At 38.9% G+C, this 27107-nt stretch overlaps 1 protein-coding gene across 4 annotated transcripts in view; it reads right to left on the reverse strand.

Annotated features, from left to right (window-relative positions):
- RAB3GAP2 (RAB3 GTPase activating non-catalytic protein subunit 2) overlaps window positions 1–27107 on the reverse strand; it is a 90425-nt gene that overhangs the window by 18126 nt on the left and 45192 nt on the right. For 3 of the 4 annotated variants that reach the window (XM_060127203.1, XM_060127193.1, XM_060127224.1), the window contains 15 exons: window positions 21963–22111; window positions 20701–20780; window positions 20489–20578; window positions 18592–18731; window positions 16223–16439; window positions 15507–15650; window positions 15187–15269; window positions 14768–14832; window positions 11409–11499; window positions 9252–9379; window positions 6637–6850; window positions 6154–6251; window positions 3818–3923; window positions 3029–3189; window positions 1709–1937 (listed from right to left, as the gene is read on the reverse strand). In XM_060127203.1, coding sequence (XP_059983186.1) covers window positions 1709–1937; window positions 3029–3189; window positions 3818–3923; window positions 6154–6251; window positions 6637–6850; window positions 9252–9379; window positions 11409–11499; window positions 14768–14832; window positions 15187–15269; window positions 15507–15650; window positions 16223–16439; window positions 18592–18731; window positions 20489–20578; window positions 20701–20780; window positions 21963–22111 — 1995 coding nt within the window. The remainder of the gene's footprint in view (window positions 1–1708; window positions 1938–3028; window positions 3190–3817; window positions 3924–6153; window positions 6252–6636; window positions 6851–9251; window positions 9380–11408; window positions 11500–14767; window positions 14833–15186; window positions 15270–15506; window positions 15651–16222; window positions 16440–18591; window positions 18732–20488; window positions 20579–20700; window positions 20781–21962; window positions 22112–27107) is intronic. The other variant, XM_060127214.1, reaches the window with a different exon arrangement.

The following is a 27107-nucleotide window of genomic DNA, read 5'->3' on the forward strand; positions in this document are numbered from 1 at the left end:
ATAAATTATAAAAAACATTCAAGATGAAGAGTCCCATTACCTAAAAGAAATAGAAACTTCTGTAATAAACCAAAACTTTTCCTCTCAGACTTTCTTTCTATTTTGATTCAAATATAAACCTTTTGACAAAAAGAATGTGAAGTCATAATTATCAGTGGAAATATCAATAAATGCTTGGCTTCTAAATCATCTGATAATTCCCGTTCCAGGATCAAGGCCCTGATCCTATTGCTCGGGTTAATATTAAAATGGCGTTCCTACATTTTCACCAGGTGGCAGCACGGAGTGCAGTGAGTTTACAATTAAAAATGTTCACAAGCCTTCTAATGAATGAAAAAACGAGTTACCTAAATAAAAACTATAAATACCAGTATTTCTAAACCCAGACATGTAGTCACTCTGGTATCAAAAGCCTGACAGAGCGGCTGGTAAGGAGAGGGTACACGCCACAAGAAACTCAAAATTTAAGACGCCTGTGATCCTGCAAGATAGAAGCAAAGGAAGCCAGCGACTCCGGGACAGAAGAGAGTGGTGCATCGGAAAAGCGGTATGAAGTTCTGGGGAAGTTAGGAGGAAGAAGAGAGAACCTGCAGTCAGTGGATCAAGGTTTCGCGGAGGGAGGCAGCATTCGAGGCGGGCCTTGGCAGTTGAGTAAGATTTAGGGCCCACGAGCGGGAGCAGCTCAGCCTCTCAGACCCAGAGATGGGGAATCACAGATGTTCCGTGTGAATTAGAATCTAGCAACAAGCAAGCAGGAGGTGGAAATGAGCTGCATTCCAAGGTGAAGGTCCGTGGGGAGCAGGCCTAAGAGTTTACACTTTGTCCCACAGCAACTTCTGAACTTCCTAGTCCCAATCTTAGTCCCTTAAACCAGTAAAATTTTTTTTTTTTTTTTTTGCGGTATGTGGGCCTCTCACTGTTGTGGCCTCTCCCGTTGCGGAGCACAGGCTCTGGACGCGCAGGCTCAGCGGCCATGGCCCACGGGCCCAGCCGCTCCGCGGCATGTGGGATCTTCCCGGACTGGGGCACGAACCCGCGTCCCCTGCAACGGCAGGCGGACTCTCAACCACTGCGCCACCAGGGAAGCCCCCCAGTAAAAATTTTTGACAAGCCCAAAGGACTTTAGCTTATGGGTTATATTTATTGATAATTACGGTATCAGAAATTAAAACTGAGAAAATGTTTAAAAAATTTTATTAATTCATTTTAAAATAAAAATAATAAACCCATTACATGCTAGTATTTTATGAAAATAATTGTATCTGCCAAAGCAAAACAAGATATTTAGTGAGCACTACACTTTTGCAAATCTCTTTGATGTCTAGCTTGGATCTGGACTGCCCAAATCAGCTTCGACATGCTATCCACTGTGATCCGATGTTTTGGTTGAGGTGTATGAGGAAGATCTGGCCTCACATAGATATGAAGTTGGAAAAAAATAGGAGTGCGACCACTCTGAGAACCGCGGCTTATTTTCTAAGGCGAGGGGAAGTAGCTGGTGGTTCCTGAGCAAGGAACTGACAGGATCAGACTTGGAGGAGATTAACTGAGAAGAAGTATGTGGTGGGTTATTTATTTTTAAAATCTGAGTGTATTTCTCTTTCCTTATTCTTTCAGTCATTTCTATAAAAAGCAAACCCCAAAATAGCCCATAACCATAAAAAAAAAACGTATATGGATACAGATGCTCAAATAAGCTTCAGGTTACCTTTTCCTCCTTCTAACAGCTTTTTAACAGAAAGCTTCGGAAGCGGCTCAGCCTGCAGTGATGATGCTTTGGAGGTTGAGGCATTCACTTTGCTATGAAGCAGAGTCTGAAGAAGGAGACAGTCCTCCAGCTGTTTCAGCAGAAGTTTCCAGTACTCGGTGTCAAGGGAAAGGGCCTCCCAGGAATCAGTGAGGGCCTCCGAATCAGTACCCGAAACTGTTTGGGAAAACTAACAGAAAATGCACAGGTGATACTCTGGCCAAGATTCTGGATCTACATTCACTTGAAGGAGCTTTTAACTTGAAAGCTGATGCGTAGTCAGGATACATCACAAAGCGATACACAGATGCTGTTTCACAAATATTACTACTTGGCTGGATGGAACATGGGGGTCAGGAGGAGCCTGGAGATTTAGGGGCAACGATGATAGAGTCGGGGCATTTACGAAGAGAACAGCAGTGAGGCCTCCAGTTCAGCTAGCATGCTCTGCAAAGCTTTCAGGGCCATCCCTACGAGGGCCACAGCTTTTTCTGTCAGCACCAGGATACCGACAGTTCCTCAGAATGTACTTGCCAACATAAAAAATGTGTCTTAAATTTCTCTCTCTCCATTAGTATAAACATCGTAAGCCAGTCATATTAAAGTTAGCCCATAAACTACTGAGACTGACAGTGTTGAGTGAACCTCTACGGACCTATTTAAGTATCTCATCTAATTTAATGCAACATCCCCCTAGAAAAAATTATTTGATTTACCATGAGATATAAGGGATGTTAATTAAGTCTTTTTCTTTTCTTAAATAAATTTCAGTTTTCAAGAGATGGGGAAAAGCCACAAAGCAGAAGGTCAACCGGAAACTTCCATTTGAGTCATTCAACACTCTATGCCAAAGCCACCTTTGTTTATAAAAGGGGAGTATAAATACAATTGTAGGACTTCAGAGCCGCAAGAAATCTGAGAAATGATGCCGTCTAACCCTGATCCTTTTGGACGAGGAAACTGAACCAGGACCCGCCTTTTAAAGGCACTCACCACAGATCACCAGCTGACGGCGGAGACCAGATCTCTGCCCTCCGAATCCAGTGCTTTTCCCCTTACGCCACGTGGAGACTAAGTTCAAGTATGCATGTCATCGGAATAAACAAACTAAGGACAGCACCCTTCACCCCCCAGAGAGACAGAAAAGATCCTGCTGGACACACACGTCAAATCCTAGATGTCGCACAACACTGAAGACGATGCAGCCCGGAAGGGGAAAGCGGCCCGGGAGCCAGCTGGAGAGGTGCCCCCCACCTACAGAGCAGCCCTCTGCCCGCTCACTTTCTTCTCGGTCAAGCTGTTGGATATCTGGGCTGCGACAGCGTGCCCGACGTGCGCGGAAAGCAGAGCAGCCCCGTTGTGCTCAGACTGAATACAGGCCGTGCGCATCTGCTGCCACCAAGGGGACACTGACTGAGAGTCCCAGGTCTCTTCGATGGCCACTGCAGGCAAAGGGGGAAAGTTAAAAAAAAGAAACGCTTAGCTGGGAGACTTTTTTTTTTTTAATTGGTCCAAACTTTGACATTAAACATAATGTTAAAACTAAATTCCCCACTGATGCATCTATATATTCCTCAATGAATTGGAAAATAAATCTACAATTTATTTTATTCAGAACACTTATAGTCTATTTATTTACGCTGTTAGACATCTTGCTTCTGAATCAACTGTAAAGCTCCGTTTGGAAAATTTTCATCATTGCTGAAAACTACTCTTGAATGTTTAATGTAACAGACTATTGTTCTCATCATGCCAAAACAATAAGAGAAATATTACCTCCACAGAAGACCATTCGATTCACCTCACTGAGTTGAGAAAATGCACTGTTCACATCATTTTTGATGATGATGCAAAATATAATTTTCATAAAGCACACTTTGAACGCATTAAGAGCTTTCTATGACTACACAGAAGAGTCTCTCTAGTGAAATGTTTGGTACCCTCTGGCCTCCTCCTGTTAAGAGAAAGTACCCTCCCTCCCGTGTCTGCAGAATTTCAACACTGCACGCGGTTTCCGGGAGTGGGGCCCACGCTCCCGAAGAGCTGAACCTCGGCGCCCACAACGCTCACCTTTCATCTTGCTCAGGAGGCACAGCGTCGTATGGAGACAGCAGACAGACTGCGGTTTGTCCAAAATATCTTTTTCCTTAGAAAGCCAAACACTCAGGAGCAGAGACTGAAATCAGATTTTAAATCTTTTTCAGTCTAAAAAAATATTTACCATAAACAAAATCTTGTACTTTTCTAGAGAGCACACATGTACACGTGAGCGATCCGGGTTCTCTGGTTGAGAGGGAAGTGCTTGCTTGTTACATGATGTAGCGTGAGGGGTGGAACAGGCAGCTTGTCTAACTTAAGAGATTATCATTTGTTGGGGATCTACATCCCATTTCCACCACTTCCTTAGGCCTCCTGGGACAGAGGCCATACTGGTTTTATTTTTGCATTTCCCTAATGGCTAATGGTGTTCAACATCTTTCAGGTGATTGATTATTTGCCATTTGTATGTATGTGTTTTGGTCATGTGTCTGTTCAAATCCTTTGCTCAGTTTTAAACGGTACTGTTGTCTTATTATTGAGTTGTACAAATTATTTGTACAATGTGGACACAATTCATTTATCAGATCTGTTTTGAAAAAATCTTGCCATTTCAGTTTCTTAACAGTCTTTTAAAAAACAGAAGTTCTGAATTTTCATGAAGCACAGTTTATCAATATTTTTCTTTTACAGTTCATGCTCTTTGTACCCTAAGAAACCTTTGCCTAAACCAAGCTTTCTCTGGTGTTTTCTTCTATAGGTTTGGTTAGTGTTACCTCATATTTATGTTCCACTTTGACTTAAATTTTATATATGGCTTGAGGTAAAGGTGTGAGGTTTGTTTTTTCCAGGTGTTTCTCTAACCCCGATTTAATGTAGACAACAAATTTAAATGAAATTGATTAAACACAATGGAAAATAAGTCGTATTCTGTGTTCATCTATTTAAGCATCACAATTTTGAGTGATAGGTAATACTTGTCTCCTTTCTTTTTAACTTTTTATTTTGAAGTAATTATAGATTCACTGGTGGCACAAAGGAATGCACACGGCGGTCCCGTGCGCCCTTCCCACAGTCTCCCATAATGTTCACATCCTACACAAAGCCAAGAAACTGCCATTTGTAAAATCCATAAAGCTGACACACGTTTCACCGGTAATACAGGCACTCGTTTTGCATCATGCAATTTTATCACGTGTAGCACTGCATACATGACCATCACCACAATCAAGACACTCGACTCTACCATCGGCACAAGACTCCCTCCTATTAACTCTTTATAGCCACACCCGTCTCCTCCCCTACACTCATCCCTAACCCTTGGCAACCACTAATCTGTCCTCTCTCTCTACAACTGTGTTATTTTATAAAGAAAATAAAATCACGTAGTATGTATCTTTTTAAGATTGGCTGTTTTCTATCTGCATATTTTCCTTGTTTATTCAAGCTATTGCTTGTAGCAAGAGTTTATTCCTTTTTGTTGCTGAGGAGTGTTCCACGGTAAGGATGTGTCACCGTTTGTATATCCATTCACCCACTGAAGGGCACTGAGTAGTTTTCAGTGTTTGGCTAGTATGAATAAAGCATCTTATGGACCTCCACGCGCAACCATGTGTATCTTTAACTGCTTTCCTTCCTGACATATACACTGCAGAGTGAGGCAGAACAGAATTCCTTTTTAAAGGGTTTACATGTTCAATTAAAACAATACATTAACACAGTCAACAAGTTCATAGAGGTGGAATGCCCAAATCCTGGCCAAAATTTAAGATGTGTGTGTGGGGCTGTGACAGAGTATGTGTATGTGTACATGTGAGAGGTGGTAGAGGGCAGGACAGTGATGGTGGGCTAACTCCCCTGCCCTTTTCAGAAAGGGTGAAAATTTAGCGTTGTAGTTTTTCCATTGGACGATTCTTTTATTTGCATTTGTTATAGCACAGACATTAACTCCTAATATATATTCAGAGTCTGGGAGTGTTTGATAATTCTATAATGCTTTAAGGGAACTCCATTTTGTTCTCCAGAGAAGATCTTTTTAGTTCTAATATGAACGTTTTTACTGAAGATCACAGTCCATTGTAAATGCGTGCATACGTGACAGATTCTACATTTATTCTAGGCCCACCCCGGAATATGCTGGTTATAACTTACAGAGAACGAGAAAAGTAAGGTAATATTATTCCATTAAATACGGTGATTATAAATAGCCTTGATCATTTTTAGAAAGTTTTCATGTATGTTCTATGATATGCTTTAGACAATGGTAAAAAAAAAAAAAAGAGAGACTGACACGTCTGGGTGACAGTAGCAAGGAAGAGCATCCAGAAAGAAGAAACAGCTGGGGCTAAGTCCAGCTGACTCCAGCTTACCAACAACAGCTGGGGGCTAAGTCCAGCTGACTCCAGAGCGTGGCACATATCCTCAGTGGAACTTTCTCCACATAAGCACTTCCAAAAAAAGAAACTGCCTGGTAAAACAAAGTCAAGACACGTCAGTCAATGACCACTTACCATCTGGACTCACCATCTTCCTGAATTGCAACCTAGATCCCCAGAGGAGCAAGACAACAGGAGAGAAGAGAAATCAGTGGTGTAACCGGCGTAAGTGATTAAAGCAGAAGGCAAATCATTACATGTCTGACACTGTCTCCTGAGCGTACTTACTAATTCAGTACAACTTTTATGACATAGTGCCTACCTGTCCAGAGGATCTTCTGTTGACTGTGAAACACACATTAAATTCTTCGGTTAATTAATTTCAAAACAAACTCAATCTCTGAGATGCTATAAGCTCCTCCCAGGCTTTCATCTAGAATAGGGAGGATTCAAAGAGCAATTTCTCATTCTACCTACCTAAAGCCACACGGTCCTCTTCACTTATCTTCTTTATGTTGATCACATCTTTCTCATATTCTAAATATTCCAGAAATGTTTTGACAGGCAATACACCATCCTTATCATCAGAAAATCGGACAGCAGTCCTGCTGTTCTCTTGTTTATACTTCTCTAATAACGCCTGGAGCTTAAGAAGTTCTTTTTCATCAAGCCTTAGTAACACAGCCAAGTCCTTAAATATAAGGGGAAAAAAAAACAGTTCTGAATAGACCATGTCTCTTTCTATGACTCTTCCGTAAGTGTCAACACTGTCATCTGAAATGAAATGCAAGACTAAGCAAAAGATGATGACTTTTGAATTAATGTCATAGCTATGATGTGCTCTGCTTAAAACTTTACTCTCAATTCATGAGTAGGAGGTTATTTAAATAAACTAATCTTGAAATACTACATATTACTGAAAGTACCACTTTTAGAAAGTTTCTTGAGATTATACTCTTCTAAAATGTCTAAATTTTAATAAACATGTATTATTGCTTAATCAGAAAAAAAATTTAAGCTTTTCCCCCCAAACCATCAGGGAGTTCGGGGGTTTTGAGCATGAGCCCCCTGTTCTCCTGGCTCGGCCCCGCAATGAACCTTTCTCTGCTGGAAAAAAAAATATTAAAAGGGTGTCAACTGCCAACTCTTGTGATTCCGAGGAAACTAAAGAACTATTTGAAATTTAATGCTTGTTTATTAAGCAGCATAAACATTATAAAATAAAAGCAGTGGAAAACAGTCTTCACTGTATCTACATATAAATCCTCTATGTGCCTCTTGGGGCTGCAGAGATACAACCTGCCAGCCTTTCAAACTGTTTTTACACACCTTATGTGCAGAAACATCTCCTGATCTACTATTCTTCTTCTAAACTAGGGACAAGTGTACACATACACACACACACGCACGCATTCGCCATAGCAAGCAAAACTTTCTTCCCCTCATGCTACATGATTAAAGTTGCATTTTTAAACAAGAGCAGTTTTGTTATTTATTTACTTATGGATGTTGTTTTAAGAACAAGTAGTAAACTGCAAAATGCTATGGAATACACACAGGTGGTTCAATGCTATACCAAACTTATATGAACTATGTCCTACAGACAGCAAAAATGAATTAGTTTAGATTTGAATTTTAGTTTTGTATGTACAAAATTAGCCATTCAGCCTAGAAGTTGACTGCATGTTTTTTTAAGGATCCAAATAAGTCTACAGCAAAATACGGTTTTAATTCTTTAAAAGCATTTTAAAGATAAAAAAAATAATAAAGAAGAACAATCTGTCAACTGATTTTTAAACGTTTATAATTCTTTTGCACACTATATTGGGGCTATCCAGTGGAAATGAATTCTACAAGGGATTATTAATGCCATATATTTAAGTTTCTTTTGCAGGGTTCAAGAGAGATAGTTTTGATTTTATTAAAAAAAATTTAGGCATTGAAGAATCTATGAAATGTCCAGGCAATCCTATAGACATAACTTAATCAACTTGAACTTTTCTGTTGCTTGAAATGATTTTTCTCATTGGTGAAATAGATAGCAAAACAAAAGCTCCTGAAAAATGGCTTTGTCATTTATAATGGCACTCACAGAATATTATTGTGGAGATTGTTAAAACGCTTTATAAAATCCATCTAGAACCCCAAAGATAAAAAAAGATGTTAGGACTTGTAGGTTATTTCCAATACAAAGGGAAAACCTTCTCTCATTTTTCTGTCTAAAAATTTGTATTCGTGTATGTGTATTTACAATAAAAGGCATCCACTTTAAAACTCAATTAACTTTCAGATACACCAGATGAGTTTTATAAAAGCATTACCAGTGACTTGAAAAATCACTAAAATCACCTTAATAATTTTCCTTTAGACAAATAAAAGACATGAGGCCCTGATGCCAGGCAACCTGCCCAAGGTCACACAGTAGTCGAGGGAAGAGAGGACAATATTTCTCTCTATTCTCTATCAGGAGAAATGCGATTTCTCTAGATGGAAAGTAAGAATTTTGTATACTCTCCTCAGAAATGAGCACCACTGCACTGTAACAGAGATTACAAGGTGCTATCAGTTTTTTACGTTTTATAGAATAAAAACACAGAACACTTTCTACAATGACTTTAAACACTCTGATGTACGATAAAATATTTTTTTAAATGTATTTCATTACACAGGAAACAACAGAGTAGTATGAGCTTGCTAACAACACAGAAAAGCTGGACTCTTCTGTTTGGCAGAATCTTTTTTTTTCTTTAAAAGAAATTAAAATTTTGCTACTTCAGTAAACTGCATATATTTTAATTGGCAAACCCTGTCCAGAAGAAGTTGTATTGTATGAAGTAACCTTAAAAAACAAGGAAAACCAAATGCTTTTAGGTATTAAAAATGGATTAACAATAAGTTCAATATTCTAGCCTAAATAATATAAATTTAGCACCAAGGCACGGAAAGCCAGCAGAAGGTCTTGTAAAGAAAATACTGTTTTTTTACACCTAGAAAAAACCAAAACCTTAATATTCTACTTCTTTACTACCAATTAAAAAAATAAAAAATAATCAAAGAGATTATTTTGTATAATGAATAATGGGATTACTCACATTATCCGAGAATGGCGTGTCTGAATGAAAATCAATGGAATTTAATTCACTGACAGACTCATAAAGATGGAGTAATTTCAATTTATTGGCACAAAACTGTAGCAATCCTTCATCAACACACTCAAGCTCTATAAGGTAGAAGGAAAAAATAAAGAGATATATTTAACAGACTGATAAAAAAGGCCTTTCTTTCATTAAATCTCTTAATATTACATAATTCTTTGATGCTCTATTTTATTAAATATTGGGATGCTTAAGCTATAATGGATTAAGAAGGCAAAAATAATTTTTCCCGTCATGGCAAAATGTCTAAATTTTTTAATGAAATAAGGTGCTCTAATAGAAGGGGACGTTAAAAAAAAAAAAAGAAAGACAGAAGAAATATTTTAGTCTAGTACTCAAATTTAAATAAATGATTTGGAAACAGGTTTGAAAATGTTCTCCCTCACCCTGTCAATCATATGTTGTCTATTATGCTCACACCCTGAGGAAGGACAAATAGAAAGTTGCCTGCCTCTTCTTATTATCATGGTCAAAGATATTATAATTCGACCAGAAAATGTGGATTGTGACAGAGGTATCCTCAAGAAAGGCTGGCAAAAAGTAGAATTCCACTTAATATCCTCCATCAATCAGGTGTTTTTTCAAGGTTAGTGCTGGAAAAATACTCTCTGTATAATACATATGATAATTTAAATGTTTATTTCTAATACAAATGAATACTTCTTCTCTAAAAAGGCAGACACTGAAAACTCCCAAGAACTCTGATATGGGATATAGCAACATGGAAGACTGTCCAAGTTCTTACAGCCATAATAAAACTTAGCATACTAAATACTTGACATTTTTAGGAGTCTCATTTATGGGTAGAACTTGGAACTAGTGATGTTACAGAACTCTGACAATGGTGTCTGGTTTACTCCCAGCCTAGGGCAAGGTAATTTTTAACTTAATAAATTTTGATATTTTTTAAGGCCTTAGGATGGGATAGGGGACTTTATCAGTGCACTATACTTTTTGAAAGAGGTATTTCTAACAAGCTGTATGCATTACAGGAGTTTACTATTTACCAAGAGTCAGCTTTACACATGTATTGGAAAAAAAAATTCTCAAAATTAGGATGCTTGAAGTCCTGAAACAGCATATTACGACTTATCTATTAAGTTACTCTAAGTTGGCTTAAATGTAATTAAATACACAGCTGGTTTCATATTTACACAACAAGCAAACAGTCATGACTAGATGAAGTCACTGCATCACACACTACATTTTTAAATGATGTTAGGAATTCAGAATAAATTAAATTTTGCTAGCTCGGCTGGACAGAATGTGGGGTTACAAACCCACAGTTACAGATGTAATTCTTTTCCAGACAAATACATTCTGAACAGTAACAAACAACCAGAAAACTCAGAACTGGTCATGTAATCATAGTCTGTGATTTTGGAAGCCCTAGTTCCATTCATGAGGGACATGGATGAAAAACTGTGGATTCCATACACTAACAAAACATAAATCAAAGCCTAGAATTTTTTTTTAATCATTATCATAGTCAAAACAACATTACTTAAAGTTAAATAAGACATAATGGCAGCAAGAGAACCTGGTTGTTTTTTGCTTACCACCAGTCATCTCGTCCCCTCCTGCCAATGGCTTTCACAATGCTCTACAGCTATTACCACAATAATCACTTCCCATCATTCTATACTGATATCTTTCCTCCCAGTAGATGGAGTCAAACGAAAACTATTTACAGTAAGAAACAGAGGCAACATATTCAGAGAAAGCTCAGAGGAAGATCAACAGCATACAGGGAATTAAAACAGCAACAGGGAATTAAAAAGTCCCCAATACTAAAGGTATGAAATAAGTTTCCTTCTTTCTTATATATTATTTCCACATTAAAGTAACATGATGGGGAATTCCCTGGCAGTCCAGTGGTTAGGACTCTGCGTTTTCACTGCTGAGGGCTCAGGTTCGATCCCTGGTCAGGGAACTAAGATCCCACAAGCTGTTCGGCCTGGCCGAAAATTTAAAAATTAATTAATTAAAAAATACAGTAACGTGATGGCATCATAAGCAGTTAATACTTTCTATCGTCAGAGTTATAAAATTTGAGATGAGACCATAACCTCCAGTCAGTACAAATCCTATTACCTTGATTTTGTAAAGTGTCCATTAACGTCTGAGTGATGTTTCTAAGGCAGGAAAATGGTAAACGTATGCTTGCCAAAATGCTTTCCAATGCCTAGAAGAAAGATATGGAGCAATTCTCATAATTAGAAGGCAATGATTTTGTTCTTTAAAGTTTACATTTATGCCTATACTTTCACTACCCCAAGTTTCAAAGGGAAGATCCATTTTTAAGATGTTTTATTATACTTACCTGAGAGTTAAAGTTGCATCATAAGTACTATGTAATCAATTTCATGTCATGCCAAACATGGTACAATGACAGAAAGTCCAGACTGAGAACGAAACAACTTAGAAGGCTATTGATGTTCAACAGAATGGCCAAGACAAAACAGAAACAGAGATAAAGGTATTCACCAATAAGAGTCTGAATAAGTCTATACTCTATAGGTATAAATGAAAAGCAGACACTGTCATTGTCATGTCAATAATAAAAGCAGACAATAACTTAATTACTGCTATATTACTGCACTTGAGCATGGCTGGCTGAATCCACAGGCCATGCTAGATATGTGTATATATATATATATATATATATATATATACACACACACACACTCCCCACCTACCCGCTTCCTACCCACTAGTAGATATTTAAGAGTGGTTATCATCAGTTCCAAAATCCCTCTTCATGCCTAAAGAAGCAACAATCAGAATCACAAATGGGTCAGACACAGCACCTGAAGTTCCTACTTATCTGTTCATATCAGCACATTAAATTGGATTTTGACTGATGACATTAAGTAGTCTAAAAGGTAGGCTAAGAATGTGGCATGAGACAAATATCAGATTGTAACACAACAACTCTGTGTGTCTGTGGAGGAGAAATGGGCGTAGAGGGCGGCTCAAGAGGTTGGTCCGGCCTATGATGAGGCAACTGGGTGGAGGATATAAAGAAAGTGACCAAAGAGGCAAATACCCTGGAAAATGTAATCTGCCTCTGTTCTGTCTACTATCACACAAGCTAGCAGCTGGCTCACTGTCCTATTATTCAGGCTTCCAAAGTCTAAACTGGTTTCTTTTCCCCCTTAACTGTTGTAAAACAATACACAACTTTCACTGTTAGGTTGTCTAGTATTTTTAATAAAATTCATAGCTTCATACAAAATTCAGTAGTAGAGTAAAACAAAAAAAATCAAGAAGACAGTTTGCACTATGCTGAAGTTTCCCAATTTCGTTGTTCCACGATGTAAGATAAGAAAGATGGTATCAAAATGAGAACTGTGTGGGTTATGAGCTTCCTTTCCACGACCGATGCCCTAAACTGCCTCTCCACATGCCCACCTTCTCACAAGAGTCCCTTTAATAACGGAGGCTGCCCTGAGGAAGATGAGAGCCCATGAGTGCTGTCAGTGGAATGGAAAACTCAATTAAAAGTCAGAGACTTGCCTGTTGTACAATAAGACGATAAACAGCGTTTTTAAAAAATGACTGCCGAAGTGAGAGAGTGGCACGGACATATATACACCAAATGTAAAATAGATAGCTAGTGGGAAGCAGCCGCATAGCTCGGGGAGATCAGCTCCTTGCTTTGTGACCACCTAGAGGGGTGGGCTAGGGAGGGTGGGAGGGAGACGCAAGAGGGAGGAGCTATGGGGATATATGTATATGTATAGCTGATTCACTTTGTTATAAAGCAGAAACTAACACACCATTGTAAAGCAATTATACTCCAATAAAGATGTTAAAAAAAAAAACACTGTCACAGTAGAATAAGAGGGATAGAAAGAAATTAGTATTCACTAACTCATCCCACTACTTTAGATGCTGTGCATTATGAAAATGACGTATTTGGTAAGGTCCCTGTTTGAAGGAGCTTAAAAGAGGTAAAGAGGAAAAAGTTGGGGAGCTTGACTAATATACATGAAATAATTAGAAAACAAGCATAGTCGGCCCTCTGTATCCATGGGTTCCGCATCTGCAGATTCAACCAACCATGGATTGAAAATATTTGGAAAGAAAAAATTCCACAAAGCTCCAAAAAGCAAAACTTGAATTTGCCACACACTTGCAACTATTTACATTGCACTTACATTGTATTTACAACTGTTTACATAGCACTTACATTGTGTTAGGTATTACAAGTAATCTAGAGAGGATTTGAAGTATACAAGAGAATGTGCCTAGGTTATATGCAAATATTACACCATTTTATATAAGGGACTTAAGCATCCTGACATTTAGGTATCACAGGGGGTCCTGAAATCAATGCCCCCGAGGATACTAGGGACGATTATAGTCATTAGCTCTCTGGTTCTGATTAAAAGTAGAGCTCAGAGGCATCCATGAGGATTGATGTGTCAGGTAAGAATTTATAGTTAGAACCTGAGCAGCATTATGAGGGACTTGGATAGGAGGAGAGTGGGAGTAATATAATGAGCTACCGTATTATAAGCAGGAGCCTGGAAAAGGTAACCAGTCTGACTATATCATGAGAGGCGGAGGCTGTGGAGCTACAAGGCCTCTTCCACAGTATAAATGCGAATGTCAATTAGTACTTTGAGAAGCAACTTATCATCAACTAGTACAGCCAAAGCTCATACCTAGCAATTCCACTCTTACACATGTGCACCAGCAAAAATGTACAAGGATAAGCACACTATCATTGTTGTTAATAGCAAAAAACTAGAAACAAGCTAAATGTCCACTGACAGGAGAGTGAACAAATAAATGGCAGTCACAGAGTGGAATTCATATAGCACAGTACATGAGTCAACTGCAGCTGCAGGCAGCAACGTGGATGAGTCCCAGAAACACAATGCTGAAGGAATGAAGTAAGTCACAGAGGAAGGCAGAGCGTGACCCCATTCATATAAAGTTCCAAAAAAGCAGAAAATGCATCAATATGTTTTAAAGGAGCCATACAGAAATGCTGTATCTGTAAAGAAAAGCAAAAGAGAAAGGAACACAAAATTCTGAAGACTGGTTACCTTAGGGACGGGAGAAGGGGACGGGATGGAGGAGGGACGTGCAGGGCTCTTCAGACTTCCCGGTAACATTCTGTTTCCTAAGGTGGGTGGTCACACACGTCGTTGTCTTATTATTATTTAATTTGAATATACGTTATGTATGGGTTTGTTTATGTGTATAAAACACATGTGCTTCCGCGTATGGTAATATTACTTAATTAAAAAAAGAAGAGAGGAAAAAAAGAAACAATAGAAGCTTCCACATGGGACTATAAAAAAGGATGAACAGGAATGAAAACACAAAGGAAGATTTTAGCCTGTCATGTTTGGAGGGAAATAGGAAGAAAAAGATTTTGTTAAGAAGGATATGTACTAGCTACTCAGCAAGAAAGTTCATTTATTATATACACTTACTTGTTTTTTGGTTGCAGGGTACTTAATATCGAGAATTAATTCCTTTATTTCTGTTTCAATCAAATCTAGAAAGAAAATTAACCAAAGTAAGATTTTCACTTTTATGACAGTTAAACTTTATTCTGAAAGAAAAAATCATGTATTTGCAATATCAGTCAGTCTAAAGGATTTCTGGGTTCTCGCGGAAATCATTGTTTTATTGTTACCAATTTTAATACTCCCTCGATGGCACATTTCATCCTCCAGAGTAATTCCAGTAAAAACTACACATGACTACTTGTACCTCACCTCATTCCAAAAAAGGAGCTGAAATAGCTCATAAATGCACTGAAGTGTTTTGATTGTTCCATTTAGAATATTCTATTAATTTAAAAAAAATGACGTAACGGTTTGCTTCATTTTTATTGAAGGACACCTACCAAGATTGGGAGATTTTGCTTTCAGTAAGGCTCCCAGTTTCTTCACTAAGTGCATGTCCTTGGCTCGTTCACTCTTCTTATCACTAAAACAATAAATACAACAAATTCTTACAGAATGTGAAACTGTTTTCCTTCTAATTTTGACACGCTCCAGATTTCTTTTTCCTTGTTATTCTTCCTATTTAACTTTAGAGGTTATCAGTCTAATCCGAAAAGAGAACAAAATGATAACTATGAAACAAAGTAAAACAAGTAGCAAATAAAGGACCAGGAAAAGTTAGCAGAGGGACATGAGTAAGCTGGCACGTGATACAACTTACCTCAATGCTAAATGGAAAGGGACATTTACTGTTTTCACACTTCCAGACACTGGATCAACCAGACAGATCTGGTAAGTCTGCGGCTGCCAATTCTGACTGGTAACGTTATTTAAGCCCATTATTTTATAGCCAGGATACAGAAGCCTGAGGAAATCACATACCAACATGGTAAAAATCGTAGAGAAAGGAAAAATGTTAAAAGATGCTATTATTACAGCTTGGGACCCCTGCATTATTACCAATTCAGGAGCATTCGTAAGGCAAATAAATACTGAGACCAAAAACATAAGGAAAGCAGGACCCAACTAGCAGGGTTCTTACACCTTGTTAAAATGTGCTAGAAAATTAAATGAACACAATCAGGCCTAAGCTGCAGTGGCAAACAAAGCATTCACCTCACTCAACATCATCACCAGGGGAACCGGAAAGAATCTTTCCTTTCGAGCCTCCACAGTGTAAGTAAGGGCTGGGGACAAATGACAGCACCAAAGCTGACTTTAATTCAGTAGCATATCACGGCCTCTTCAATCAGATTCCTTTGCTCTTAAATACTTAATCCTTAATTATATACCAGGCACTCGCAGGAAAAAAACGTAATAAAGGACATTTCAATTCTCAAACAACTTGTAATCTAATAAGTAGCTTTAATAAAAGCTTTACTCTAACAAAAGCATTCCTTTCTGTAACCAGGAAAAGGCCCGGCGTTTGCAGCTTACCTGCAGTGCTTTCCCACGTTGAAAGCGCCTACTCTAGGGCCCTGCTGTGTGCTCCACACTTCTAAAATGCCCCTCCGCGGTGCATAGATCACAAGGAACTGAGCTACTCGACTTGGACCCTGAGGACTTCCAAAGGGGGAGAAGTCCACCTTTTCTGGCACTCTTTCGTGGAGGTCCTCTACAATTTGGATCCAACCAGTCTGTGCATCTCGATACCCTTGGAGACAGAGGAAAGGAAAGCTACTTAGTTATGTCATCTAGGTTTAGCAGTAGCCTCCTGAAGCACTCTGGGATGTTTCTGGCAGCGAGGCGGGGAGCCTTAAGAAAAGCTGTAAAAGTACATTATCGGGGGCTTCCCTGGTGGCGCAGCGGTTGAGAGTCCGCCTGCCGATGCAGGGGACACGGGTTTGTGCCCCGGTCCCAGAAGATCCCACATGCCACGGAGTGGCTGGTCCCGTGAGCCATGGCCGCTGAGCCTGTGCGTCCGGAGCCTGTGCTCCGCAACGGGAGAGGCCACAACAGTGAGAGGCCCGCGTATCGCAAAAAAAAAAAATAAATAATAATAATAATAAAAAAATTTTTAAAAAAGTACGTTATCGGGTGGGACGGAGGGAGACGCAAGAGGGAAGAGATATGGGGACATATGTATATGTATAACTTATTCACTTTGTTATAAAGCAGAAACTAACACACTATTGTGAAGCAATTATACTCCAATAAAGATGTTAAAAAAAAGTACATTATCTTTTTATTATGAAATACATTAAACAGAAAAGAAGATAATAATTATGATAATACTAAATCACCAAGTCTTATTAAAACTTCAGATTTTGCTATATTTGCTTCTGATCACTTTTATTTCTTTAAGAAAAAAACAGTTATCCCGGAGGCTTCGTGAGCACCCTTCCCTCATCTCATTCCCCTCCCTCCCTCTTTTTAAAAAATTCTGGGGAGGTTATCAGGTTCAGACTTAAAAATACAATTAAAATATAAGAAAAAGATCAAATTGGTTCCCTGCTATTCAAGTCCCTTGGTGATGTGCAGACAGAGGGAAAACACGGACTGCAGAGATGGGAAACAGCTCCGGCTTGTGAGAAGAAAGATGCAGCTGACACATCTTCCACTTGAGGGCGGCCCCTCTCACAGGCAACTGATCCCTCTCTTTCCAGTACAGGGAGGAAAACGACAGACTTGCACCAGCTGCAGAAGGACAGGCAACAATGGCAGCGATAAGATCGCCATAGGGGATTTGGACCAGCTGGTATATATTCTGGAAAAGTCTTGCTGAGAACATACCCTTGATGTTGTTTCAGAAGACAAACACCATTTCAGGGAGAAATGATGTATCTGCAGCATTAAAACCTATTTCTAAAGACACTTAAACCTGTGGCAGGTAAACACTGCAGGAATTCTCTGGCAAGAAGGTTAATAGTGGCCTCAGTCTGGTCCACAGTAATTTAATGCCCTCAAATCCATTATTCCTCACAATGCTAAAAACAGACCAGATTGCACCAGAATTGTGATTTCTAACCAGTAGTCTGAGCTGAAATGTTGCTATTCCAGGTAACTTCAAACAATGCATTCTTCCCTCCTCCTTGGTCGAGGAGATTTTATTTTACTCAGGTTGACAATGTGCCTAGATATTTTCAAGTCTCCCTTATAGTTAAGTTTGTCCACGTGACTAAGTCCTGGCTAATGTATTGTAGAAAAAGCTCGGCAAGACTTCAGAAAGTATCTTCAAAGTGGACTAAACTGGCAGTCTTCCTTTCCCCTTCTTCCTTCCTGGGATGCAGATTAAAAGGCTACACCTTCAGCAGCCATTTGAACCATGAGGTACCTTTGCATGGGGAAGCTACATGGAAGGAGACTGAGTTCCTGAGGACATCACAGTGACACCATATCAACCCTGTACTTGGCTCTATTGTTTGCCACTAAATGCAACTTCTAACTGACAAAGTTCCTGAGACACTTAAGTGAACTGACCCAAGCACGTAGATATGGAAGTCAAATGAGAAAAAAATGAATTTTGCTAGGTTTTGCCATCTTAAATCTGAAACACTTGCCTTGGCATTCGAGGGGGCAAGAAACTGAATTCAGGAATTGACAATGACAGTGAAAACTGAAAGGAGGTATGTAAGGAAGAGGTTAAAAGTGCCTGAGTTGGTCAAACTTAAAGGATGTATCAGTTAGACTACTGGACCAAGTGTTGCTGATCTGAGTTTATGGTTTAAACAAACAAACAAACAAAAAGCATAAACGTAAAGAATTAAACACTGTTATCAACCAGAAGCTGAAGAAGGATGACACTGTCCAACTGCTGGGGTAGAAAGCAAATTAACTTTTTTTTCTGGATTTTTGTAAGGAAGTACCTTTCCACATGCGTATTGCAATTCCTCTAGCTACGTCCAACAAAATAATTCTGCCAAAATCATCTGTTACTGCTGCCAGCGTGTTACATGGAGACAGACATATACTTTCACCATGGCGTCTAGAATCTGGAAGTCCAAACCTGATATTTGAAAGAAAACAGAAAGCTCAAATCAAAGTGCAATCTAGAAATACATAAAAGAATAATGAAATGCATTAACAAAATAGGCTGAATCTGTTTTTATATAAAGAAGTATGAACTTTCTATGGATTAATACCTAATTTATTAACTGATTACACCACATTTTGCAATACAAAATGCATAAGGAAATTTCTTCTATTACAAAATAAAAACACCTAGGTTTTATTTCAGAGATTTTCTATATAGATATCCACAACCTATTTTCAGAGAGTCTCAAGTACAACTAGATTTCCTTGATTAAGTGATACATCATAGGAAACAATACCCTCACAACCAACTAAATTTTAGAATACTCTGCTCCTACACAGGCATCTGTGTAGTTCTGATTTCTGATCTATTCTCTTTTTTTTTCCCTAGATATCATATCTTGCTGATACCAATGCAGGTACAAGAACGTTCCTTCTTCTAAATAGTTATCTGTAAACTGCTCTTGGTCTATTATTAATCTTATTAGAACTGTGAGTAAAATAAAAGTAAAGAGGTACTGAGAAAGGACCAGAAGAGCTCATTTTGAAAAAAGTCCCTGCGACAAAGTACTCAAACTTTGTTACATCTCTTTGGATGCATAAGGGCCACTGGGCTTATTTCTTGATTCTTGGGTGATCTTAGAAAATGTGATGTGTTATAACATACTTTAAGATGGAAAAAACCCTGGAAGATTATCTTTAATCAATTTTAATAACAGATAATTAGTTATATCTCTTTAGTTGAAGAACATCTAAAAAAAGGAGGGGAGGTTTCTAGTTCCCTTTCTATTGGGTAATAAAAAATGATTTAAAAACAGAATCAGGCAAAAATCATACTGACTCCCCGCAAAACCTGACGAATCCACTCAGTATCCTACAGCACTGCTGAAGCAAGCAAGGAAGCAAAGCCGGCATGTTGAAGATGCTTGGATGCACGGGACCCCCCCTTTTTATTTATTTATTTTTTAAAGAAATCACTAAGTCCTTTTTGAGTTTCTACACCTTAATGACAAACTAAACTTTTTACAGAAAGAAATCCAACAGCTATCAAAAAACCAATTTTCCTGCAACTTACGCTAAGTGTACAGGTGTTTGTAGAAGAGCACACTCAACACATACATACTGAGTCCCCACTATATGACAGGGAGACAGCTGTGATAAAACAGGCAAGATAGCTTAGTCTTCGTGGACTTTACATTCTGGTGGAAAAAACGAGTCCCACGTTGGGCTTCCCAGGTGGCGCAGTGGTTAAGAATCCGCCTGCCAATGCAGGGGACACGGGTTCGAGCCCCGGTCCAGGAAGGTCCCGCATGCCGCGGAGCAACTAGGCCTGTGCACCACAACTACTGAGCCTGTGCTCTAGAGCCTGTGAGCCACAACTCCTGAGCCCACGTGCCACCACTACTGAAGCCCGTGCACCCAGAGCCCGTGCTCCGCAACAAGAGAAGCCACTGCAACGAGAAGCCCGTGCACCAGGACAAAGAGTAGCCCCGGCTCACCGCAACTAGAGAAAGCCCGTGCACAGCAACAAAGACACAATGCAGCCAAAAATAAATAAATAAAATAAATAAATTTTTATATATATATATATAAATTAGTCCCACATTAATGACTTTTAGAAGCTCCAAAGACTCAGGAAATCAACAAATCAGCTAAGCACACAGAAAGACCATTAATTCAAGAGCGCATTCCTAAGAATACTAAAATGTGAGAAGAGCACGACAGACTTGCCTTACAGCTAATGGGGTAGCTGGTTCAACCTTGGGTTTTTGCTTCTGGACAGCTTCTTCTTCATGCTTGCTTTTCCAACCAAGCCAACCACTGGAAAAAAGCAAATTCAGACTAAAACCAGGGCTTCCAGAGTTTTAAACTGCAGACTATCAAAATATAAGTTAAAACCTAGTGAGATGCAAATTAGATCATTTAAATTGTGATGTAATTACCTGGCAGCATTAAATAAAGCAGAAGTGAGTTTACTTGCCACTGCTAGTGCAACGTGAGATAATAATGGTTGCGTGCTTCCCTGAAAAACAGAACATTTGAAAGAGAAAACAACAGCTGACAGAAAAACAAAATATATTTTCTAAACGAGATGTACCTTAAAAAGGTAGGAGGTAGCAATATAATCAAAAGTTTTAACTCTACAGTTTAAAAGGGAATCCCCTGGTGGTCCAGCGGTTAGAACTCCATGCTTCCACTGCAGGGGGCTCGGGTTTGATCCCTGTTCCGGGAACTAAGATATCGCAAGCCATGTGGCATGGCCAATTAAAACAAGAAAAAGAAAAGTAAAATCACTAGTAGTTTAGTTATCTTTAGGATTTCCCTCTTTAAATTGTAATTAATGAAAAAAATTAAACTACAACAGTAAAATGGCATTTTTCTACCAGGGCTTTTGATTTCTTATCCATATACAACCGGCCCTTTTCCCTCTTATTTTTTTTTTCCATTTTTTAACCAGTTTTTCTTTAGAAATGTTTCGTATTATACAAAAAAATTTTTAAGTATAGTTGATTTACAATGTTGTGTTAGTTTCAGGTGTATAGCAAAGTGATTCAGCTATATATATATATGTTTTTCTTTTGCAGATTCTTTTCCATTATACATTATTATAAGATATTGAATATAGTGCCCTGTGCTATACAGTAGGACCTTGTTATTTATCTATTTTATATATAGGAGTGTGTATATATTTACCCCAAACTCCTAATTTATCCCTCCCCCTCTTTTTTTTTAAAATGTATTTATTAAAGCAAAAAGATGGTTTGAACCATTTTGAGAAGGGTGCTGTTTAAGCGAACAACAGTAGATACCAAATCTAACACCTAATTTTTCCCAATTTTAGGAAGCAATTTTCACCACTTTATCAACTATAGTTGGCGGCTTGCTCTGTCTTTACAATTCCTCATTTACTCAAATCCCTGGTGGGCTGACATCACTAACAACACTAAGCCTCTGATTACTGCACCAATATTTAAAGACAACTCAACTAAGAATTCGGGGCATCAGAAACAAAGAAGGCTGCTTGTATTACACTGACTTTAGTACCTTCTCAGTTAATCTAAAGAATTTAGAAGAAAGTGAGTTGAGACTAATTTTAGCTTACACTGAAACTTAGAAATGTAAACTGCTTAATCTTTCTAAGGCTATGTTACCATCCCAATTTGTAGATATGTTGAAAAATCAAGATCAGTGATGAAACACTTACCTCTAAAGCATAGAAGAAGCCCGTAAATGGATTGGACCCTACAGTGATATACTGAGACATAGCGGGTGGGCTGTTTTTAATTGCTGCATTATATCCACCTATATTGGAGGCAGTCTTCATTTGATCAAAAGGGGACAGAGTCATAATACCTAATGATAAAACAGCAATAACAACACATGATTTTAATGAACTGAAATGACACTGTCATTTTAGGTTATCAGATTTTTATTTCCACTCCATTCTAAGATGCTAACTGCTGAGTTTCATTTAACAGACAAAAGTCATTTTCAAAAGCTACAAGATCAATATCATAAAACATAAAGATATTAAAGTTGCCACCTATAATTACTCTAAGCTATAAAATACTACAAAATTTAAATATTAATTTTTTAAACATACAAATTCAAATGGTACAGATATATAGAGTCCACCAATATCTCTAGGTATTAGTTCACTTCTTCAAGGTAACAACTGAAACAGTTTCTTATGCTGCTTTCCAGAAATGTTGTATGCACATAAATGACAGCACACCAAATAAACTGCTGTGTGCCTTGTTTTTTTTAATTTAATAAAATATCAAGGAGACATGCCTCATTCTTGGCAATCACTCAGAGTATTCCACTGTGTGGCCATGCCATAACTGGTCTGACCTTCTGATGGACATTTATGTTGTTTCCCACCTTTTGCCACTACAAATAATGCTGCAACATATATCCTTGATAGATCTGTGCATATCTATATATAAGTTCATTTGTATGGCAAATCCTCATAAACAGAAGTGCAGGCTCAAAGGGGATCTACCTTTTAAAAAAAATTTTATTAAGTACAGTGACGTTGCATGCTGTAGAGTGCTGCCGATGTACACCCCGACCAAAAAGGTAGGAGAGCATCTGTACTCCCTTATCCTTCCCAACACAGTGAAAATAAACCCTTTCAAACATCTACTGATACCCTGTAGTCCAGAAATCCCCAGGCTTTTACAATGCAGAGGTACTGATCATTTCCCCAAGGCTCTAAGAACAGAAGTAGACAGACTGAATATTGACGCCCACATGCTGTGTGGGGCAGCAGAGAAGCCAGCGCCATTTAAACGCACCAGGTGGCAGGGAGAGAAGCAGGGGGGCAGTGACCTTAGAGATCTAGAAAGTAAAGATCCTGCTAGATTCCAACACATGTGGCCTTGGGCAGCGTCTTCCAACTCGGGTACTCTTGGTACATGAAGATACCCGGTTGACAGCTTCCGAACACAAACACACTGCAAAATGGAACATGAGTTATTCTAATTTTCATATGTGTGTACTGCCTCGACTTTGAATGCAAATGGTCCAAAAAATGCATTGCTCCTGAAGAAGAATCCTGGTAAAGGAAATGCTTTTAGGGAGTTCATAAGCAAACAACTTACTGGATTTAGGGATTCAAGTCATCAAATAATCCTTACAAAAGCTGAACTGTTCTGAAAGATTACAATGCCTGTCTCATATTTATGAATGAATTCATGATTCAACATACAGAATGTCTTTACTACATAATTAAAACTGGCATAAGTTCTGCCTTATTCTACCAGCACAACATCAAAGGCTGAATGGTGTCACATAGAAACTGAAATTTAAGTTTCAATACTCTCTCTTCATATTCCCACACACTATAGGTGTGAGTATAAACGGCTACAAGCTATCCAGCAAAATGGATCCAAAATTTTAAGTGGATTTATTCTCACCCATTCTAAAGAGATGGTTGACCAGTTCTTTCCATCCCTGCCACGAATGATCTCTTTCTTCCCACAATTTAAGTCACCCGCTTTTTGTTTTCATTATATAGGAAATTCAGTAACACTTTGTCATTTCTTATAACTACAGAACTTTCAAGTTATCAGCCAGGTATGCCGCAATATCATTTTGAAACATTAATAAGTACAATTGACAATCTTTATTAATAATGTCAAATGCAATTTTTAAAAATTTTTATTAGACTACAGTTGATTTATAATGTTGTGTCACTTTCTGCTGTACAGCAAGGCGAATCAGTTATACATATACATATATCCACTCTTTTTCAGATTCTTTTCCCATATAGGTCATTACAGAGTATGGAATAGAGTTCCCTGTGCTATACAGTAGGTCCTGATTAGTTATCGATTTTATATATGGTTGTGTGTATATGTCAGTCCCAATCTCCCCATTTATCCCTCCCCCTCCTCCCCACCACGCTCTGGTAATCACAAGTTTGTTTTTCACAACTGTGACTTTTTTTTTGTAAATAAGTTCATGTGTACCATTTTTTTAGATTCTACATATAAGCGATATCATATATTTGTCTTTGTCTGACTTACTTCACCCAGTAGGGTCACCCACTTTCAATGCCATCCCTTGCATCCTGTCATTATCAACTATATATTTTTTGAAACTTTGATTTTAAGCGTACCACCTTTTGACCACCACCTCTTAGCTTTCCATCTTAACTACTCTAGTAATGCCCTGTAATAATTCTGCATCTCATTAAGAGTTTCAGTACATTACTCCTACCATTTTCACACTATTTATCCAGTAACTCATGTGATCACTTCGCTTCTTACCTGGTTCTGATTTGTGTTCCATCACAATCACTCTTGCACGACTCCCCTGTCCCCCTCTTCCTCCACATACTCACCTGGCTCAATCTCACCCTTGGTTGACCTAAACTTTCTGCATTCTCTGCTGTCTGCACCGAAAGAGCTGATCATTGTCAGAGAAAAACAATACACCTGAGTTTTAGCATAAGGACCACAAACAAATGGGCATATAACACCAGCCCAAAATCCTACTGTCTTTCTCTGCCCCTCTACCCTCCCATGCCCAAATCTCTTGAAATCTATTCATTGAAGAAACCAGGCTGTTGGACACTAATTTCCTACAGTCTAGATTTTGCTGACTGCATCCCTGTGGTATTATTTAACATTCTCTCCTGCTCTCTACATTGTGGCAAATTGGTGGGCTCTAGAGGACTGTTGTCTTTTGATTCACCAATTTTAGCACCATTTTTCATTGATTTAAGGTAAATGAAGACGTAGCATATATACAGCCCCTCTTTTTCCCCCCATATTCTTCCAATATAACCATATCTCAATTTTTAAATTAAATTCACACTCTCTGTTCTCATTATAAAGAACTCGCTGCTGAGACAAGCTGCCTACTGTAATTACACTGCCTTAGATGTGAATTTTTCTTTTCTGGATTTATTACTACCTTGTTATTTAGGGTTTTCCCTGAACAACTGAGGCCTTTCCACACTTTCAAACACCTTACAGTTCTTCTTAATATAAATTTCCATAAAGTCAAACTCACTGGATAATTTTCTAGGTCTATTTTACTGGCTAAAGAAGGCCTCTTTGACAAAATGATATTTGAACAGACACCTGAACGAAGTGAGGGAGAGAGCCATGTGACTAGCTGGGTAAAACCTTCCAAGCAGAAAGGGCAACAATTACAAAGACTGCAAAGTGGGAGAATGCTTGTTGTATTTGAGTGTCAGTAAGGAGATCAGCGTGGTGGAACAGGGCAGTGAGGAGGGGAGAGTTCTACAGGAGGTGAAGTCAAAAGGTACCATAAACCAGACAATGTCGGGCCTTGGATGCCACCGTAAGGCCGTTGGGTTTATCAGGAATAAGATGGGGAAGCCACTATAAGGTTGTGAGCAGAGAAGTGACAAAAATATGACTTATATTTCAAAATCAGCTGCTAATTGGCGAACGGATTTTAGAGATCAGAGAAAGGAAGCAGGAAGACCAGTTAGGATTTCTTTCTCCTCGATACTTCAGGCAAAAGCCAATGGTGGCATGGACTGCTGTGCTGCCAACGATGGAGATGAGACTCGGTCAGATTCAGGATCTACTGTGGGGGTAGGAGAGACAAAGGTGGACTGGATGAGGAGTGTGACAAAAGGAGAACAGTCAAGGACGACTCAAAAGCTTTTGGTGGTGGTGAAAGCAGACGAAGACGAGAGAGAAGAGCAAAGCAGGACCAAGTGTGAGGAGAGGAAATTAAGAATTCTGTTTGGGATCTGTTAAGTTTGGATACCCAGGGGGAAATGTTCAGTAGTTGGAAAATGAGTAAGAAGTTTAGTGAAGAGGTCAGGACAGGAGTCAAAATGGAGATGCTGTGAGTTGATTTCCTGTTCTTATGTTGCTGAGTTTTGAAAGTAGGGGGTGGAAATATTTATTCTTAAATGCACCCCCATCTGGCTTTCATCCTTGCCATTCCACTTAAACTTCTCAGATGAGAGTCAATGAAGAGCTAGCTCTATGTTGTCAAATCCAGTGGACCCTCTCCTTTCTTGAATTCTATGACGCATTCCACAGTTAGCCATTCCCTCCCAAATTTATATGAATCGGGAGCTCTCTCCTGACCTTATGACTCGTATATCCAACTGTCTACTTGGCATCGCCACTTCAATGTCTGATTGTGCCAGGAGTTAACCTGTAAAAAACACAACTCTCCACTTGTCCACCCAAACCTCTGCCTTCTACGCACATTGCAGCCATGGCCTGACCATCCACTCAGCTGCTCAAACTTAAAAGCTAAGAAGTCTTTGACCCTTTTCCTTCTCTCGTTTCTAACACCCATCCCTTAGCAAGTGCCAATACATCTCCAACCTGTCTACTTCTCTCTAGCACCACTGCTTCCTCCCTAGACAAAGTCCTCATTCTCTCTTATTGTAACAAACTCCTCGCTGGTCTTCTCTTTATTCCGTAAGCCTCTCTCTAAAGAGCAGTCGGAGGGATATTTTTAAATATCTCCTACTTAGACTCCATCAATGACGTCCACTGCATTTAGAATAAAACCCGAACTTCTCACCCCTATGAGATCTGACCCCAGTCTACATCTCCAACCTTACCTGGTCCCATTTCCCCCTCACTGTACAATCAAGTCACATCAACCTCCCTTCTGTTCTTTAAGCCTCCAGTCTTCCATGTCTCCCCACCCCGGGCCTCTATCTCGGCTTCTTCCCATCCTGCATGTCTCAGGAGAGGCCTGTGCTCACCAGTCTACCCAGAGTCCCCTCTTCCTTTACTTCTGTCATAACCCTCTGCTTATTTTCTTCATGATGCTTACTAACATTTCGTTATTACCCTATTTATTCATTCGGTTTAATTGTTTATTTTTTGTCTCC

Source organism: Lagenorhynchus albirostris, chromosome 2 (assembly GCF_949774975.1).
Source record: "Lagenorhynchus albirostris chromosome 2, mLagAlb1.1, whole genome shotgun sequence".
Lineage (NCBI taxonomy): Eukaryota > Metazoa > Chordata > Mammalia > Artiodactyla > Delphinidae > Lagenorhynchus > Lagenorhynchus albirostris.